This window comes from Diplotaxodon limnothrissa, linkage group LG1 (genome assembly GCF_057381915.1).
Source record: "Diplotaxodon limnothrissa isolate DT_005_m linkage group LG1, D_limnothrissa_male_GT1.1, whole genome shotgun sequence".
In the NCBI taxonomy this organism is placed as follows: Eukaryota; Metazoa; Chordata; class Actinopteri; order Cichliformes; family Cichlidae; genus Diplotaxodon; species Diplotaxodon limnothrissa.
This window is the reverse complement of record NC_140596.1, coordinates 23,224,419-23,237,889: the sequence shown is the minus strand read 5'-3', so window position 1 is coordinate 23,237,889 and position 13,471 is coordinate 23,224,419. Positions and strand designations below refer to the sequence as shown.

Sequence of the window (13,471 nt, the reverse complement as noted above, 5' to 3'; positions counted from 1 at the left end):
TGATCTAGCAGCTGGTCCAGGGGCACTGCACAGAGGTTGCTCACTGATTACACAACAAAATGGAGATAAATGCACATGCAAACAATTAATTCGCTCAAATCTGCTTCACATCTGAGAGTAAAAAGAAAGAAAAAAGTATAACTGAAGATTTTGTCTTCTTCGAATGGTCAAAATCTGAATTTCTAATTGCTACAAATGCTTTTTTTTTATTTCTTGTGCCTATCACAAGATTATAAAGTTGATGTGGAATATCTGAATCCCCAGCTCTTCCAGCTTAAGAAGGAAGCATGCAGACTGAGAGCAGAGCAGAGGACAAATGCCCAGATTGACCCTGACAGCACTGATCTTGGGCACGGGGATCGATTTTATTAACACCAGCATGTGTTGGTCAGAACCTCTGAATTTCCCATCTTATATATGTAAGACTATATAATAGCTGTTGTGCGTCATGGCTTTTATAAGAAATGTGATGAATTATAAAGATATTAGTGCAAAGATACTGTGGCACGCTGCCACAGAGGGAGGGGAGGGGGTGTTGGCTGAGGCAAAGAGGGAAGAGGTATAAAGGAGACATGAAGGAGTGTGTTGAACCAGAGGAGGGAAGAACTGAAGAGGAGGAAAGAAATGTGAAACAGAAGTATAACGGGAGAGAAAAGAAGGACATTCTAAGAGAGAAACAAAAACTAAGCTCAGAACAGAGAAAGGTAAGTAAAAATCAGTTTACTGGGCTACACAAATTCATGTGTCACAAGTCTGTTACTAACTGCTGAGACTACACAGAGATGTGGCAACACTACATCAAAGTGAGCAGCTGTACTTATGGCCGATGTTGGTTGATTATGTTACAGAAAGTGGAGGGTTTATTCAAATTCCAGAGCTTGGAATTTAACTAGTGCCATTTGTGACTGGAATCAGGTGTCTTACCTGTAGCCTTATTCCGGGTTAGTCTTGCTGATACGAGTTTTACTATTAGTCTTTTTTTCTTCATTTCCTTCAACCCATCCATCTCAAGCCTAACTAACGTGTTGTTTCATTAACACTTTCTCTGTTCTTTCATCTTACAAGCAAAGGTGACAAATTAGTCTGCAGTGTACAATTTTTAAAGTGTGCTAATCTGAACCTTCTGTGTGGAGATTTGGACGGTGAGGCCAGTGTTTCAACAGTGGATGCACAAATGTTTGAGTGTTCCCCTGACAAATACTGATGACTAACACAGATGTGTAATCTGAGGGGGAAGGGGGGCTCTGTCCAGCCATGTTTGGGGGGGGGGGTGTTTCATCCCAAAAGCTAAAAAGATCAAATGTATAATAGTGAATATACTTAAGGACAAATTTTCAATCTAAACATGAACTATTATTTTATTACTTTTGGCAGCTAATGCAATAAGTCAGTTTGAGTGTCAATACATATTTTAAAATTTGGATGGTTTTATCAAACGCTGCTAACATGAAACACTTTTTTCTCCACTGAAGTTCCTTGTGAGAAGCACACATACCAGGGGTGAAAGTTCAAGTGTCAAACGTGGCAGAAGAGTGTGAAAATGTCGCTGAGGTGTCTGTTCATTTTCTTGGGAATCACTGCAGCCACTGTTGTTACAGCTCAAGGTGGGTCTCTCACAAAAAGCTCCTTTTGTCATCATTTGAGTAAAAAGATGATTAAAGAAAAGTTACAAAGCATCACAGCCAGCACGCATTCGCGCATCGTAATGCCGTGTAAAGAGTATAGAGTGCAGTGATTTGCAAACCATTTGATTAGCATGATTGATGACAATGTATCAAATCGTAAATGTTTTTCAAAGTTTTGTGCGGGAAAAAAACATTGATGAAAGCGAAATGCTTGTTAAAAGGATGTGACTGCCAAGTTCAGTAATGCTAAAAACATGTGGTGTGTAGTTTAAACTGCAACTGGTCAGTGATTGGGTACTAAAAAAAAAAAAAAAAACTAGAGGCAGAGTCTTTCACAACTAAAGATGGGGGGCCGGAAGGCTTGACAACTCTGTGAAAGACTGCATGTTCAGAATAACGTTTCTCAACATAAAATTACAAAGAATTTGGGTGTTTCATCTGGAGTCTGTAAGAACATTGACAGAATGTGGAGAAATCTCTGGCCAAAACCACTGCTCAAATGTCTGTGATGTTTAGTATTTCAACAGGCACTGTACTAAACGCAAAACTGATTCCGCAGTAAAAATCACTGCATGGTCTCTTACTCTGGCACCAACATCCACACTCAAACTCACTTAAATAATCTTTCTTTCCCATTCTTATGGGCTGTTTAATAAAGTTTTAAATTTTTTAAATACATTTTAATTCAGTTAATAATTAAGTTTTAACTTAAACTTCAGTTTTCCACTTAAGTGGAAATGAAACATTACATGTATAAAGGCAAATTGACACTACTGAGCCCTGCTCTCAAAAACTGACATAGATGTAACTCTATGTCTGTAAAGCTAGATTTAATGCATAAAAGCTCAAGTTTTTCAAATATGTTTAGCGCCATCTTCTGTCAATATGGAACATTACATCGCCATGACAAACGTGACATGAGCTAATCAAATGTTTGTGATATGTCCTTTGCAGGATCATGGAGACAAAGTGGCAAAGAGTCTAGTTCTGCTGTCTACCAAACAGAAGGTAACTTTTGTTTCTTAAAAATCCAATAAATTTTCTGACTGATATAAAGTGTTCTTTCTATCGTCTTAAGTTTTATGAGATATGTTGAACACTGTAACAATGAGGTGCTATTAGGACCATATTTATTTCCGCACTCTCTTTGCACATAGATAACTATCAGTGGTCGACATGGTTCAATGTTGATCATCCTGGAGGCCGTGGAGATTATGAACAGCTGGATGCCATTCGTTTCTATTACCGTACCCGTGTATGCGAAACTCCAAAGGCAATCGAAGCCAGAACCACTGAATGGATCCCCGCGCGTGAAACTGGGGAGACGGTCCATGCAGACCCGACTGTGGGCTTCTGGTGCCTGAATGAAGAGCAAGGTCCCCAGCTCAACTGCTCCAACTATGCAGTCCGTTTCCTATGTCCAAAAGGTTTGGCCATGAACATTTTTTTTCTGTTTGCCTCTGTGCAGTAAAAAAGATCTATTTTTTTTTTGTTTGTTAAAGTTTTTTTTTTCATAATCTAAGTAAAATTACTTTTCAGAGTACTTCTATTTTTTTTTTCTTTCCCCCAGCACATAACAGTATTAACATTCAGGGAACCTGGGGACCATGGTCAGACTGGAGCCCATGTCCTGCCCTCTGTGGCCAAGTGGGGGTGCAACTTCGCCATCGAAATTGTCAATCTGACTCGCTGCTGTGCAGTGGGCCAAAATTAGATGGGAAAGCATGTAATGGACCTGAGTGCCCAAAGACAGGTGAAAAAAAGGCTTAATTAGGCTACACAGATAATAACATAGCACATATATGCAATTACAAATTTGTTACTAATAAACTTTTTCTTGTTTTTATGTTACTCCTTAGCTTGTTCCCTGCAGTGTGTGATGGGGCAAGCAAACTCTGACTGTGAATGCATGTGTGAAGAACACACAATGTTGGGTTCTGTACGCAGCGCTGGTGGTCTCGTCGCCAAAGGGGCCGCCATCCTTCGCTCTGGCAAATTCCTTACCCTTACAGACCACAATGGACATTTCCGCATACCCAATATCTGCCCTGATGGCAACACAACCCTGACTGTCAGGCTCAAGGGCCATGCCCCCCTTGATGTTGTTGTGCCCAAGAGCAGTGAGCGTACCTCTGTCCTCAGCGTCCAGCTAAAAAGAGCCGGTAGATGTCTATAGAATTACTTGTGGATCCAAATATGAAAGAATAATTCTGACCTGCATATTTACTAAAGTACAATCTGTTTAACATGTAGAGGTAATATTTTATTTCTGTTTTTTAGAGAAACTTCATGTGTTGAGCAATCCTGAAAGCAAGGTCAGGAGGGCAGGACAAAGTGCTGCCTTCTGCTGCAAAGTTGCAGGAACGCCACAGCCGGATGCATACCAATGGTAGGACTAATTATATTGGAATTTTAGATAGTAGACATGTTGAACTCCTATTGAATTATTTCATTTGTTTTGTCAACCAACAGGTTTCACAATAACACTCTCATGGAGAAGGAGTCAGAAAGCACCTTGGTCATAAGAGATCTGCATCCAGAGCAGTCTGGAGAATACTACTGCAGAGCAAGTGGTCCAACTGGAGCCATTAAGACTAAAACAGCTACTCTCAGGATCTTAGGTGCAGTATTAATTAAGTGAAAACACGTGCTGAATACACAGAAGTGAGAATTTTAGTATACGCAAACTAAATCATTTTAATTTCTTCATCTAAACACAGGCAGAGATGAGCATTCATGCAACCCTAAACCTGAATCCCACCTCATCCGCCTTCCACACGACTGCTTCCAAAACAGTACCAACTCATTCTACTACGATGTGGGCAAGTGTCCCCCAAGTAGATGTGCTGAACAGCTCGACAATGGTATCAGGTGCAAAGACAAAGTGGCTTATTGCTGCGGTGTGGCAAAAATGGAGGAAAGACAGCTAACATGTCAGGGCTACCAACTGCCCACCATGGTGGTGACCAAGTGTGGCTGCCAGAAATGTGTGGACACTAAGGCCATTGTGCATGGTAGGGCCATTGCTGCAGACAATGGAGAACCAATGCGGTTTGGTCATATTTTTATGAATGGAGTCAGAATTAGTCGTACAGGCTACAAAGGAACCTTCTCTATCCAAATCCCCCAAGATACAGAGAGGCTAGTATTAACCTTCATGGACAACATGCAGAAATTTGTCAACACCACAAAAGTGCTTCCATTTAACACCAAAGGTGGGGCTGTTTACCATGAGATAAAACTTCTCAGAAAAAAAGCCCCTGTGACAATCAGCTCCACAGAAACCAATACTCTTGAGCTTGGGGAGGTAGAGAGCCAGGAGCCAATGGTTCAAATCCAGATTCCTCCCTATTCCTTCTACAAGGAAAATGGCGAAGTCTTCACGGGTAACGTCAGTGCTAGTGTAACATTTCTCGACCCCAGAGACATCTCCACAGCTGCCGCAGCTCAAAGTGATCTAAATTTTATCGGAGATGAAGGTGATACCATGCCACTGAGGACCTATGGCATGTTTTCAGTTGACTTTAGAGGTGAAGAAAACAACGAGCCACTGAATGCAGGTGAAGTAAAAGTTTCACTGGACTCTGCTCAGGTTCAGATGTCAGAGCACCTCAACACCATGAAGCTGTGGTCACTGAACCCTGAAACTGGTCTGTGGGAGGAGGAGGGGAGTCTGCAGGTGGAGAAGAAGAAAAGAGGCAAAAGGGAGGAGAGAACATTTTTGATTGGTAACATGGAGATCAGAGAAAGGCGACTGTTTAACTTGGATGTCCCAGAGAACCGTAGGTGTTATGTGAAAGTTCGGGCTTTCCGCAGTGAACGGTTCATGCCCAGCGAGCAGGTGGAAGGAGTTGTGATCAGTCTCATAAATATGGAGCCCAAAGCTGGCTACTCCACCAATCCCCGTGCCTGGGGCCGATTTGATAGTGTGGTCACTGGTCCCAATGGAGCTTGTCTTCCTGCTTTCTGCGATGAACAGAAAGCTGACGCCTATACCGCCTATATCATGGCCAACCTCGGTGGAGAGGAACTGGAGGCTGTCCCGTCTGCTCCCAAATTCAATCCCAACCTCATTGGAGTGCCTCAGCCTTACCTTGGTAAACTAAACTACATGCGATCTGACCACGAGGACCCCAGAGTGAAGAAGACAGCATTCAGCATCAATGTAGCAAAACCAAGCCCCAACACAGCCGAGGAAGGTAACGGACCAGTGTACCCATTTGAGAACTTGAAAGAATGTGAGGAGGCCCCATTTAGTGCAGCACACTTCCGGTTCTCAAGAGTCGAAGGAGATCGCTACGATTACAACACAGTGCCCTTTAATGAAGATGACCCCATGAGCTGGACGGAGGATTACCTAAGTTGGTGGCCCAAGCCTATGGAATACCGGGCCTGCTACATCAAGGTCAAAATCAACAGCCCGCATGAGATCAATGTGCGGTCCCACAACATGGGCGGTACCCATCCCAAGACCGTAGGCCAGTTGTACGGCCTTCGAGACACTCGCAGCATTCGCGACATGGACCAGACATCTGTTTCAGCAGTGTGTCTGGAATTCAAGTGCAGTGGGATGCTGTACGATCAGGAACGTGTAGATCGTACACTGGTGAAGGTGATCCCACAAGGAAGCTGCAAGAGAGATCATGTCAACTCAATGCTTCAGGAGTATTTAGTCAACCACCTGCCCCTAGCTGTCAACAATGACACCAATGAGTTCACCATGCTGGCGCCTCTTGACCCTCTGGGCCATAACTACGGAATTTATACGGTGACAGACCAGGATCCCCGCACAGCCAAAGAAATTGCACTTGGCCGCTGCTTTGACGGTACTTCTGACGGCACATCTCGGGTCATGAAAACCAATGAGGGCATAGCGCTAACGTTTACCTGCGGAGACCGTGAGGTTACACGCCAGAACGTCTTTCAAACAATGCAGCGCTCTCAAGGTCAGACAGTAGGAACAAACATCGTGAGAGGGGAAAGCAGGCAGAACCGGCGCCGGCAGAGGGCAAACGCACCACGCAGCAGTCGTAGACGTAGCACCAGAAACCCTGAGGGAAAACGTACAAAAGCCAGAAACTAGACAAGAGGAGACCTAGGAACATCATGAAGACCAGACGATGACTTGCTAAAATGAAACCAGATGGTGTTAACATGTTTTTGTTTATACATCCATAAATATCCCCCACCCCCACTTGAAGAGTAACTAAACTGTTATGCTAATTTCTTGCATCTTCATCTCAAGGAATATGTAATGTTTCTTCCTCTCACTTTACATTACTGTGGCAAATATTTACTTGAAAATGTAAATAGAGTATTTATTACACAAGTATTATCATCTTTCCAACTGTACTATAAACAAGGACAAAAACAATATTTTTTTGACCAGTGATTTATTAAATTAGATGCTTATAAAACACTGCAGATGCTGTATCTTCCACATTGTATGTATCCAATTATCCATGTAACATTTAAACTGGTCAACTGCTTAAAAAGAAAAAGAAAAAAAAAAAAAAAAAAGACAGGAGAAAAACTCTCCTTTCAGCCAACTGTAGCCCATATGAAGACATGGTGGGGTGAAGCCCATAAGCCCCCGCTCCTCATCACACTTGATACAAGCCTGCAGAAGCAACAATTAGGAGACCAGTTGTAGCAAGTTAATCCACTTGCCTGATCCATACTTTTTTTGCATTAGTAGAAATCAATTAGTAATTTTCTGTCATGCACAAAAAACAAAACAAACAAACAAACAAAAAAAAAAAAAAAACTAAGTACTGTTTGCTCCATATTTTCAAGGATATTCCAGAGATATCAAGAGAATGGCTGTGAGGTTTTAAAGTCACATTTATTATACTTCTCTATCCCTTTTATCTTACAGTGAATGTTGTGTGCTCTCTGCAAGCTTACAACTACTACGTTCATATTGCGTCAGTCTCCCACAATGCAACCTTTCCAGAAATAAAGATGAATAATGGACTGAATAATTGTCTGCATTTGGCAACTGAAGTTATAGATACTATATACACTTGCCTGTAAGAAAATCATCCACAGGTAAGTGAGACCTATAATATATACATGACATTCTGTTTAAAGGATTTGCATAGAACCATGTGTTTCTATGTCACTAGACTTATAACTGCAATACTGTATCTGACATTTTGACAGGAGCAACATTTAATTTAAAAAGAAACAAAAAAAAACAAAACAAAAAACAAGCCCTGCAAAACTCAGATAACAGCAGTTATGGTAGTATTCTCCGTTGTAGCTGGGTCGAGCAACAGATTCCGCGTGATTTGTTTGTGAGTTGAGGCTGAATGAGAGAGAAAAGGCAATTCCATTTGCATGGAAGGAGAAAAGAAGAAGAAGAAAAAAAAAAACCGTGAGTGGCGAGACTGGATGCTCCCTGGTATAGTCCCTCTGGTCACTGAAGCAAAATGAAGGGGGCAAGACACAGTTCAGATTTTCCAGGATGGCACTGGACAGCATGAGAAGGTACAGCTGCATTTCTGACAGTCGGGAGAAGGGGAAAGGGCAGTAGTGATGAAGCCAGTGTCACATGAAGTCCTCATAGTCTTGGGCGTAGCCTCCATCAAACGCTGCATAGTCAAGGTCATCTTTGAGCTGTGCTTTCAAACCACCTCCAGCTATGATCCCCTTCTTCTTCTTTTTTCCTTTGTTTTGCTGTAGAAGGCAAATAAAAGCGACTTAAACTAAATACATATATATTTGAAAACGACTATATAACTACAAACTTTTGCCAGAGTTTACTTTTTATGATTGGACATCGAGTAAGTATTGGGTGAGTAGCACCCCCTGCTGAATAGAAACTTAATTAACTTAATAAATGCAAGCATGCAGTCACTTACTTTTTCTTGTTTCTGTTTTTCACTAAGTAGGACTGACAGGGAATTACTGATTTTCTTCAAGTCATCTACTTCCACTGTAAGAGGAAGAAAAATAAGTAGTTATTGGACAAGCCCAGTGCATTTTTAATTTAAGACAAGTGTAATAAAAAATGTTCAGTAAAAGCAGGAAAAAAAGACTTACATGAAATACAAAGTTCCCGAAACAATGACTCCAAGAAACTTGAATAATGCACAGATTTTTCAAACTGGGTTATCTTTTCTTTTAGCATTTTTTCAAACTCTGTGAAGTCTTCTTTGGAAGATGGACACATGGCATCAATTCCAGTGACACTGTTTGAAGTGCTGCCAACACCTGAAAAATATTTAAAGGTCACCATTACATACATTAATCACAACAAGATGAACAATATCAGGTCTCAAAAATCCCATATCTGTAGTATATACTTTTGTTAGACATGCGGCAGTTTAAAAAACACAGAGTCTACAGCATCAGGACCACAAAACACAAATATTTTCCTCAAATCACAGCTTTCCCAAAGCATGTGTAAAGATCTTACTTAAAGCTTCAGCTTTTAGAGTCCACTCTAAACATTTTACAGATAATAGAATGGTGCATTGTTCCTTTGGAGGTGAGGTATAGTATGTGGCATCTACAGCAGGATTACTGGGACATCTGTGTAAAATGTAAAACCCAAACAAGTATTTAAGCCTTTTAAGTCTTAGTTAAATGTTAACTACAAGCAACAGCGACTAATGTATTGCAAACTAAATGTATTGCATCAGTTATACAACCTGATTTTGTGGAAGACCTCATATTCTTGATAAAAAAAAAGTTTCTACACCTGATCCGGTCTTACCAAAAGCATCTTTTGCTAGCTCCAAGTCTGCGTCTTCCTGTAATTTCTTCACTCTTAATTTTTCTGCCAGCTGTTCTTCAGGAGTGAGCTCGTCTTCCTGTAAATAAAAATGTAAGAGTTAAGATATTATTAGAGATAAACGAGCATAGAGTCAGAAGGTTTACAGATGAGAAAGTGGGACTTACTTCTTGCTGTTCCACTGCCTCCTGTTGTTTCTTCTTCATCATCCGGTTTTCTTTCTCTTTTATCTTTTCACTAAGCTTTTTCTTTTCAGAAACCTTTGGTTCTGCAAATTAAAATAATGACATAAGAAACATAAAATCATTCAGTAATCAAGTATAATCCATTAGTGAAAGGCAAGCGGTACTGGAGTACAAACCTGGTTTCTTCACATCTGTTTTTTTCTCTTCATCTTCTTCATCATCGTCCCAGTTGTCCTGTGAACACAGAACGTAATGTGTGTAATTGTTGCCTTTTTATTAATATCTATGCTAGAAGTTATAAATATATAGCCAAAGATGTACAATATAACCAAAAATAAACAAAACAAAAAAACAAACAATAACAATTTTTTTCTGAGCAACATCTTAACACCTACAGAGTTAGACAACTTTACGAATGTAAGTTAGTTCAAAGGCTGCAATCAGTCAGAATTTTTATTTTAAAATAACAAAAAATCTAAACTTTTTAAAACTAAAATGATCAGTTATCGACATGCAACAGCTGCCACTTCATTTTCTGAAGATGAATAACTTTTGTTCTACCTCTTGTTCAAATTATTCTAGTCCTGATTACACTGGTGCAGATGTATATAAGCTGGATCGATCAATGTTACTGATCCAACAAGGGTAATAACTGTGTTACAGTACCAGGATAAAGAATAAAAATAGTACAGTCTACAGTCAACTTAAAGTACCACATGCACACAGTGAGTGCTTAATACTGTGTGATAATGCAGAACTTGTATATATTAAACAGTGGTTAAGAATCAAAAAAATATAACAACATTAAAGCTTAAGATTCTGTAATTCCTGACAATGAGTTACGAGTTATGACATCAGTGTTAATTTATTAATTTTATCCTTTTTGGCTGCTACCTCAAAGCACACTGTGCGCTGTCGATCTTACGTGCTGCACAATAATGTATAATATTTAGTATTTACTGTTATATTCACATAGATCATTGTGATGATGTCGTTTATTATATTGCTCTCTTTTTCTTTACTTGTTTTCTCTTTTTTCTTTCTCAACAGGTGATCCAGGTGATTGATATATGCATTTGTCTGTTTGTTTTGTTGGTTTTTGCCCCTTATCACCATCCCTCTTCCCCGCCCGTTCCCCTATAAATTATTAATTTATAGGTGATGACTCTTCAGACATCACTTGGGTTGTGATCCTGTAGATTGCTGTCTTATATTAAGATCCACCTTAAGTGTCACTACAAATAAATGTAATCCTATCCAAGAAGACACTAATTTCTAACTGAAATATCCAATACTTTAAACTGTGAATTACTACACAATAAACATTTGACAACCGGCCTGTTGCATTTCCAGCAGGTTATGAACAACAACAACAACAGCAGCAGCAGGATGAAAGTCGCCTGGGAATAAATGTAATTATCTTGAGTAAAAATTAACTTTGTGCTATTGTCTTATTTCCACAAAAATCTTAACCCTTCTTCCTAAACAATGACCATTTTGTACTACAGTGGACATAAAACCACCAGGCTCTTCAGTCTGGACGCCATATGCGACAGAAAACGGGAGAACTGAAGAGGCCTCTGCCAGCACTTTCCACAGGATCAATTATCTGAGGCTTCTGGACAGAGACCGTGTAGCAGCCACCTGTATTACGGTATCAGCTGAACAGCGGCTTCCTACTGCCTGCTGTAAAGTCGGAAAGTTCCAGGCCTAGTTCTTGGCTGAGTTGAGTCATCAACCCAATGGATGATTTCATCTGAATGGGGCTAAAGTTGGTTAGCACGCTAACGCCGCCTCATACTCAACGTGACTCAAGCTGTGGGTTTGCCAGAGTAGACATAATTATGCTAATCTCCAATAATCGTTTAATGTAACTAAATCTGTGTAATAATGGGATGGACCTGTATATTAGGAACACATGACCAAATCACTCAATACTGAGGTTACCCAACATTAAAGCTTATTTACAGACGCAACAATACACGAGAGCTAGCAGACTAGCTAGCTCAAGTGGCCCGTCCGGTGAGAGATTTGCTTCAAGCACCGCTATCAAAATTCATGACACCAAGAGAAGTAGAAAACACTACTAACGTCCAAAATTTGATTAAACCCATAAGTATGAACTGGCACGCCATTATTCAGTTTGTTAACAATACGTTTGAATGACTGAAACTCGAATACCAGCATACCGTTAGCTGAGCTAGAGTTTCCAGAGGCTGCCTGTTGGAGCCACATGAGTTAGCATAAAGCTAACAGGGGTTCGGAGGTTCGGACTGACAGGCGACGAGAAACCACGACGAAGCGTGGCATTACATCCTATCGCTTTCTCGGTCAGCTAACAGCTCGCAAACAACCGGTGGCCGATTTTAAAAAGCGGCTCAGACTGTACCGAGTGTTCGTCACGATATTGTACCTTAACATCTTCATCTTCGTCCTCGCCTTCCCATTTGTCCAGCGCTGCCGCCTTTTTAATCGGTTCCTCCGGCTCGAAGTTGTCAGCGTCTGTAAAAACAACAACATGAGAGTCGTTAGGTCAGTCCACATCTGACACCCGGAGTTAACAATGAGAGGTGTATTAGGCCCTTAAAACACCGAGTGCGACAAGTAAATGTTGTACAAATAGCCATCCTTCCCAACTTAGTTTCTCACCCCAGTCCGCCATGTTGGCTGTGTTGCTTGTGTTTGACAGGCTCGCTGTACAGTCAGTGCAGCAGCCCGTTGGCCACGTTCAGAAACAGCTCCCACCTTCTGGGCGGCACTCCGGCCTTATCTAATGTCCACGGAGCACTTTCAGCACAACGACCCCGATATAACTAATCTCATCACGCCTTTATTTATTTCAATTGTAAACATGAGACGCTACAAGCTAGCTGAAGCCAAGTTCCACACATTTTTAAGTCGAGCATTGTAAAATAAATGTGTTAAAAGTACATTTTACATAATTCTTACATAAAGAGTCAAAACCTATTCTTAATCTCTTTTGGATACATTTGGATACACTACATATTATTTTAATCGAAGAAAAATAATTAATAATAAGCCTTAATTTTAACTGAATCTCATAAGGGAGTATAATAAAGTATATACATTAAAAATAGTTTTTAATCATTCTTGTGGAGAAAGCGCAGTGCCTCAGATGTATGATATTGATGGGAATTGAAATGGAAATGGTGATCAATAATTCCTCAGTGATATATTAAAATAAATAATATTTTTGAAGGAGCAAGGTTGAGCTGGAAAGGATGTGCAGCAGGTTAGGGTGATTGAGATAGAGATGGAAATGTAGTAATGAATAAAGTTTGCTGAGAAAGTGGAAAGGCTACTTTGAGGAGCTCATGAATGACGAAAATGAGAGAAAGTTGAGGATAGATGGAGGACAGTGAATGAGGAAGTGCAGAGGATTAGTAAAGAGGAAGCAAGGAAAACTATAAATAGGATGAAGAGTGAAAAGGCAGTTGGTCCAGATGACATAACTGTGGAGGAGACATCCAGGAGAGGGGGCAGTGGACCAGATTAGAGTGTGAGAGGATGCCTAGGGGATGGAGAAGAATTGTACTAGCACCCATTTTTAAAAATAAGAGTGATGTACGACCCCTAAATGAAGCAACTGAAAGAAGATTAATAATCCAATTACCTATTGCAAAAAATCTAGTTTCATACACTCTTTCTGTTTCATCATCAGTGATCATGATTTTGACTTCATTCCTTATTTGTCTGTTACTAAATATGATAAGCTTTGTTTTGATCTGATTTATTGCTAATTTCAACTGTATTCAGAAGCTATTCCAAACTTTTTCTACGGTATAAACAGTTTAGAGCCCTCCTTGTTGAACCTCACAATGAAACCGGAGTTATTATTTATTTGCACACAGTGGTATCTATCAATGTGGTAGCTATTTAACCAATGTGCCATCCCGTTG

The 13,471-nt window shown here is 40.3% G+C and overlaps 2 protein-coding genes across 2 annotated transcripts; one reads left to right on the top strand and one right to left on the bottom strand.

Moving 5' to 3' along the window:
* Window positions 1–606: 606 nt before the first annotated feature.
* Window positions 607–6,985, top strand: cilp (cartilage intermediate layer protein, nucleotide pyrophosphohydrolase). Its single transcript, XM_085343960.1, has 9 exons — window positions 607–704; window positions 1,473–1,604; window positions 2,580–2,633; window positions 2,783–3,052; window positions 3,196–3,378; window positions 3,485–3,787; window positions 3,906–4,014; window positions 4,098–4,246; window positions 4,346–6,985. Exons 2-9 carry the CDS (start codon window positions 1,541–1,543, stop codon window positions 6,706–6,708), a joined length of 3,495 nt encoding a protein of 1,164 aa, XP_085200086.1. The 5' UTR covers window positions 607–704; window positions 1,473–1,540; the 3' UTR covers window positions 6,709–6,985.
* A 141-nt stretch (window positions 6,986–7,126) lies between these two features.
* eif3jb (eukaryotic translation initiation factor 3, subunit Jb) lies at window positions 7,127–12,265 on the bottom strand. Its single transcript, XM_085344084.1, has 8 exons — window positions 12,201–12,265; window positions 11,965–12,053; window positions 9,728–9,785; window positions 9,534–9,634; window positions 9,349–9,445; window positions 8,673–8,843; window positions 8,492–8,565; window positions 7,127–8,306 (listed from the first exon to the last, which is right to left on the bottom strand). Exons 1-8 carry the CDS (start codon window positions 12,211–12,213, stop codon window positions 8,178–8,180), a joined length of 732 nt encoding a protein of 243 aa, XP_085200210.1. The 5' UTR covers window positions 12,214–12,265; the 3' UTR covers window positions 7,127–8,177.
* Window positions 12,266–13,471: the final 1,206 nt, after the last annotated feature.

What these genes read in the sequence shown, in the direction of transcription:
- cilp (XM_085343960.1), top strand. Translation starts at nt 1,541, where the DNA reads ATGTCGCTGAGGTGTCTGTTCATTTTCTTGGGAATCACTGCAGCCACT. An exon ending in CACTGTTGTTACAGCTCAAG is followed by an intron (nt 1,605 to 2,579) that starts GTGGGTCTCTCA and finishes TGTCCTTTGCAG; the next exon opens with GATCATGGAGACAAAGTGGC. An exon ending in CAGCCGGATGCATACCAATG is followed by an intron (nt 4,015 to 4,097) that starts GTAGGACTAATT and finishes GTCAACCAACAG; the next exon opens with GTTTCACAATAACACTCTCA.
- eif3jb (XM_085344084.1), bottom strand. An exon ending in AGGCAGTGGAACAGCAAGAA is followed by an intron (nt 9,446 to 9,533) that starts GTAAGTCCCACT and finishes TTTTATTTACAG; the next exon opens with GAAGACGAGCTCACTCCTGA. An exon ending in AAAAACAGAAACAAGAAAAA is followed by an intron (nt 8,307 to 8,491) that starts GTAAGTGACTGC and finishes TGCCTTCTACAG; the next exon opens with CAAAACAAAGGAAAAAAGAA.